The 6,081-nt window shown below is 36.5% G+C and overlaps 1 protein-coding gene across 1 annotated transcript; it reads right to left on the bottom strand.

Annotated features, from left to right (window-relative positions):
- Positions 1-285: 285 nt before the first annotated feature.
- OR2AE1 (olfactory receptor family 2 subfamily AE member 1) lies at positions 286-1,000 on the bottom strand (the record flags this gene model as incomplete). Its single annotated transcript, XM_024126527.2, is given in 3 exon segments — positions 286-866; positions 869-949; positions 952-1,000. Coding segments are annotated over 3 exon segments (711 nt in total), but the record flags the coding sequence as incomplete, so codon positions are not given.
- Between the last annotated feature and the right edge of the window lie 5,081 nt (positions 1,001-6,081).

Here is a 6,081-nt window from a genome sequence, read left to right as displayed (position 1 = left end):
TGTCTAGCACTTTGAAGCCTTGATCTTGTACTTCTCAGCCTCTAGAACTGTGAGAAATAAATGTTTGTTGTTTAAGTCACTCAGTCTTGGTACTTTTCTTATGGCAGCCCAAATGGACTAAGATGGTACTCTATGGTGCTTAGATGCCTGAGACCAAGTTAGAATACTGGAATTGTTTGTTAACCACTTTGATTTTGCAGTAGTCATCAGGTATATAGACCCTTGAAAAACCTTTGCAGTTTACAGTGAACCATTTAAGGAGCTGATCGAATTCCACTGTTATACTCAGGGCAACGGCACTTCCGTTCTTTTAGTGATAAGATCTCTCCACAGCACTCTCCTCAGAGTCTTAGCTACATCCATATTCTGGAGAGTATAAATTAAAGGATTCAGTGTGGGAGTGATGGTGCTGTTGAACACAGAACCAACTTTGTGTTGCAGTGCAGTGCGCTGGGTCCCGGGCCTCATATATGAGAAGATGCAGGCACCAAAGCAGAGGGAAAGCACGGTGAGGCGAGAGCTGCAAGTGGAAAAGGCATTTCTCTTACTCGTAGCTGAGCGCATCTGAATGACACTGTGGAGGATGAAGACACAGGATGCAGAAATCAGGAGGATGGGGAGGAGGAGAAGTAGGATGGCGCTGATGTAAACGGTGGGCTCATAAACAATGATGTCTCCACATACCAACTTCACAACAGCTGGAAACTCACAGTAAAAGTGGTGGATTTCTTGAGGCCCACAGACGGGGAAGTGCATCCGGATCACTGTGTGAATGAGGGAGTTTACTGATGCTCCCGACCAAGACATGGCAGACATCATCGGTCCCACCTTTCTGTTCATGAGAACAGTGTAGCGCAGCGGGTGACCGATGCAACATAGAGGTCATAGGACATGGAAGCTAGGACAACACACTCAGCGCCACCCAGAGTCAAATAGAGGAAATGCTGATGGCACAGCCCACAAAGGAGATGGACTTCTGGCCAGATAGGTAGTTGGGAGATTCCCCGGTGGCGCAGTGGTTGAGAGTCCGCCTGCCGACGCAGGGAATGCGGGTTCGTGCCCCGGTCCGGGAAGATCCCACATGCCGCGGAGCGGCTGGGCCCGTGAGCCGTGGCCGCTGAGCCTGCGCGTCTGGAGCCTGTGCTCCGTGAGAGGCCCGCGAACCGCAAAAAAATAAATAAATAAATAAAAATTTAAAAAAAGAAAGAAAGGAGGGGGATGGAGGAGAAAGGGAAAGAAGGAAGGGAAGGTTAGGGTTAGGAAGGGAAGGGAGGAAAGCAAGGTCTAGTAAATTGTATTCAAAGTAGAACGTGAGTTCTTAAAAAGTTTTAAAGTAAGGAAGCATCAAGTAAAGTAAGGAAGCATCAAGATAAAACTTACATGTTTTAAAGCTCACACTAGATGGTGTGTGACAGTGGATATATATTACTGGGTAAGGATGGAGGCAGTGTAGCCAATTATGAGGCTACTGCTACATCCAAAGAAAAGAGGACAGTGTTTTGGACTGATTGTAGCAGTGAATAATTTCCAGATATTTTAGGAGTGTCATTAGCCTAGTATAGTGATTGATTTTCTTTTTTCCTCCACCGTAACAGCTCCTTTACTTTGCAGTGAAAATTGATTTGTATATTTTTTGCCTCTGAGTCGTTGTGGGATTTTTTGTTTTTATTCAAACAGAAAGTCACAAAAATTATAATCATCCTCATCAGTTCACTCATTAATTAATTAATTTTTTTATCTTGATCTTTTGTTAGCAGTTTTATGAGTTCGTCAGTTTTCCATTAGATTTCTGAAAATGCTTATTCATTCACTTTAGCAGTATAGTCAGTTACCAGAAACCTGTACTTGTCAGAGTCTTTTCCATGAATTCCTTGAAGATGAAACCCTTTTAATGACTTATAACATTATACCAGAACATATAATATTTTTAGAAATTTCATGTAATGTCTGAAACATTTATATTAACATATTTCCATACAAATAACCCAAAGAAAGTTTAGTATTAGTTGTTTTGTTTGTTTCTTTGTTTTTTTATACTGCAGGTTCTTATTAGTCATCAATTTTATACACATCAGTGTATACATGTCAATCCCAATAACAATTGATTTAATATGGAGAGTTGAACATAATGGAATCTCATGATAGGAAACTAATAAAACTGCTTTAATAAAAACAGAGGGTTAAGGGTATCATGTAAAATTAATTATGAAGGAAACTAGGACAAAATATACAGCTTTCTTAAATTTCAGAACTATTAAAAAGACAAAAAAATAGTTATATGTAGAAATATTTTTTAAATAAGAGCAGAAAGCATATGAATACAATGTGACAGAATTCAGGACAAAGATACCTGGACTATTAATAAATATAAATGAATTTAACCCAGTTATTCAAGAAAAGACTTTTCAAATTAGGTCACAAAGCAAAATCCAACTCTGTACAGTATAAAAGAATGTATCTCTTTTAAAAACTAGTTCATAAAGCTAAAAATAAAAGAATGGGCAGAGATAAATTAAAATTTTAAAAAATAAAGGATTTTAATCTTATCATCTGAAAAACTGGAATTCAATTCCAAAGGGATGAAAGACAACGAAAATTTTGTAATTTTAAAAGGGCATTCTCTGAAGTGTATATAACAGTGAAACTAAAATCCGTAAAAGATTGTATAAATGGGTGCAATCTATAATAGAGATACACTAGTTATGAAAATGTAAGCACTAACAGAGCACAATATTTAATAAAGCAAATTACAGGAACTATAAGGAGAAACTGAAGTTCACTGGAAGAAGAAAACTTTACCTCTCTAAGTGTAAGAAAGATTTAAGTGAACAAAAATATAAGTAAAGATTGAAAAGAGAGTGAGAGAGATACCTAATCAACATAATCTATAAGATAGCTCTCACTGGTCTACTGAGAGAACCTGGGTGTTGTAATAATTAAGCAAGCACAGGATGACAGGGCCAGAGACACTGAGTTCAAATCCCAGTTCTACTACTTATTGGCTATATGATCTCAGGCAAGTTACCTCAATTGTCTGTGCTTATGTCCTCTTTTGAAAAATGATGACAAAAATAATATATACTTCATAGGGTTTGTGAGAATTCAGTAAGTCAATATGTTTAAAACACACAAGATAATGCCATGATGCCTACATAAGTGCTATGTAAGAGTAAGCTATTATTATCCACTGGAATATAGACTCCATGAGACCAGTAAGTTATGTTTTCTTTTTCTTTTTTCTTTGGGGGGGCAGGGTCTGTTTTCTTCATTGATGCATTCCCAGTATCTAAAACAAAATTTGAATTTTCTAACCACAAGCAATTTTATATAACCATATTACCAGGATTGGTTAGAAAATAAACCAGAAGTTTAATACATTTGTTTGAATTTCTCTGATCATACAGCCACATTAGAATTCACTTTATAATGGTGTATATTACACATTAAAGTTATATAATTTAATTAGAACATGACAAACATTAGTGTAGTCAAGAATTTCAATTAAATAAAACATGTTGTATAGTGAAAATGGAATCAGAACAAGAGGGAAAGAGATGGTTTGAGTGTGAGAAAAGAATCCTTTTCAAATTGCTTAAAACATACATGTAAGGATTTCTGACCAAGATGGAGTAACATGGTGGTGGAGAGGGGATTTTCCCTTCTGCCTGAAACAACTAAAATAACTACACAGAATGTATGAAACAACAGTTTAAGACACTGGACATCAGACAAAATAGGACAGTGATCCTTGAGAGCTGGGGGAAAATGAGATGAGCCCTACAATTGTCTCATATTATTGCCTTGAGAGTTTTCAGGCTGCAGTATTGGGAGGAAGAAACCAGATAGAGCCAAACCACTTCCCTAAGTTGAGGAGATAAAGTTGAGAGTCTAGGGGAGATCAAGCTTACAGGAATTTGCAGGGCAGAGTAATGGAGAGAAAAAAGTTGCACAAAGAGACAAACACAGAGATGTTCAGGAGCTCTCCCTCGGGCATTTAACAGAGTATTATTCAGCACATGTGCTTCATGAAACCACTCAAGGCTAGGGAAAAGAACTACCTTGAACTGGACCTGAGCCAGGCCAGGAACAGTGCCTGTTCCCACCAGCCAAACTGGAAAACCAGTCTGGAATACTGGGTGTAATACTCAGAAGGGTCTTGCCTCAGTAGTGAGGAATAATTAGACCTAGAGTAAACCCTGCTATAGTTCTGCCTAACAAATCCTAAAAGCAAAATCCAAAAGGATCAGATTCCCAATGACTGCATTCCAAAACAAAGCTCAAGAATATTTATAGGAATACAAAAGTATCCAGCACCCTAGATAAAATTCACAATGTCTGGCATTCAATAAAAAATAACTAGGCATGCAATTAAATATAATGAATAGAAAAATCAGTGACTTGAAGTCTACTCAGAAATGATACTCAATAGACAATTTGAGGTATTTTATTGATTATGTTGGTTAGATCAGACAGAATTAGAAGACAAAGGGAGTTCCCTGGTGGACTAGTGGTTAGGATTCCAGGCTTTCATTGCCTTGGCCCTGGGCTCAATCCCTGGTTGAGGAACTGAGATCCCATGAGCCATGAGGCACAGCCAAAAAAAAAAAAAAAAAAAAAGACAAGACGTTAAAACATTTATTACAACATATTCCATATGTTCAAAATGCTAGAGGAAAGATTAAACATGTTAATAAAGACAAAGAAGATAAAACAAACACACACAAGTTTCTAGAGTTGAAAACTAGTGTCTGAAATGAAAAACACTAGAGGAATTAGCAGCAGATTGGACATTGCAAAAGAAAATATTGATTCATGAAGACACAGCAATAGAAACTATCAAAAATAAAACAAAATAGGAAAAAAATCTAAAAAATTAATGAACAGAGTATCTGAGCTTTAGAAAAACCTCAAATGGCCCAATATACGTATAATTGGATTACTGAAAGAGAGGAGACAGAAAGGACAGAGAAAATATTTGAAGAAATAATAGAACACTATTAACTAACGACCTAATTGAGAACACTCCACTCAACAAAAGAATAATACACATCTTTCAAGTGCATATGAAACATTTATCAAGATAGACCATATTCTGGGCCATTATAAGGGTATAAATAAATTTAGAATTTAAGTCATACAAAGTATTTCCTCAGAACACAATAGAATTAGAAATCGTAAGAGAAAGATCTCCAGAAAAATCCCAACTATTTGGGAACTAAATAGCATATTTCTAGATAACTCATATCAAAGGATAAGTCAAAAGAGAAATAAGGGGTTATTTTGTTTAAAACACTTTGAGGTATGATTGACATACAAAAAGCTGTACAAATTTAAGAAGTAAAACTTGATAAGTTTGCAGATAAGTGTACATGCATGAAACCATCACCATAATCTATGCCATAAACATACCCATCACTTACAGAATTTCCTCCTGCCTTCCTTATTATTTTTTTCGTGATAAGAACACTTAACATAATATCTTCCTCTTAGCAAATTTATACAAAATACAGTATGGTTAATTACAGGATCTGTGCTGTACAGATCTCTAGGACTCACTCATCTTGTATAACTGACACCATACATTTTGAATAATCCTCCCCATTTCTCCTGCCCTCAGTCCCTTGCAACCACCATTCTAATCTCTACTTCTATGAGGTAGACTATTTAAGATTTGTTACCTAAGCGATATAGCGTAGTATTTGTCCTTCTGTGTCCAGCTTATTTCACTTAGCTGATGTCCTCCAGGTGCATCCGTATTGTCACAAATGGCAGGATTTCCTTTTTTTGTAAGGCTGAATAATATTTCATTGTATGTACATGCCACATTTTCTTTATCCATTCACCTGATAATGGATAATGGATAATGGTTGCTCCCATGTCTTAGTTATTGTGAATAATGCTGCAATGAACACGTGAGTGCAGGTATATCTTTGAGGTACTGATTTCAAGTCCTTTGGATATATAGTCAGAAGTGGTTTTGCTAGATCATATGGTAGTTTTATTTGTAATTTTTTGAGGAACCTCCATAAAGTTTGTCATAATCTTTTGTTCTCTTGATGATAGCCATCCAAACAAGTGTGA

Source organism: Physeter macrocephalus, chromosome 14 (assembly GCF_002837175.3).
Source record: "Physeter macrocephalus isolate SW-GA chromosome 14, ASM283717v5, whole genome shotgun sequence".
In the NCBI taxonomy this organism is placed as follows: domain Eukaryota; kingdom Metazoa; phylum Chordata; class Mammalia; order Artiodactyla; family Physeteridae; genus Physeter; species Physeter macrocephalus.
The sequence above is the reverse complement of the archived record's forward strand: the minus strand, read 5'-3'. Positions and strand labels throughout refer to the sequence as shown.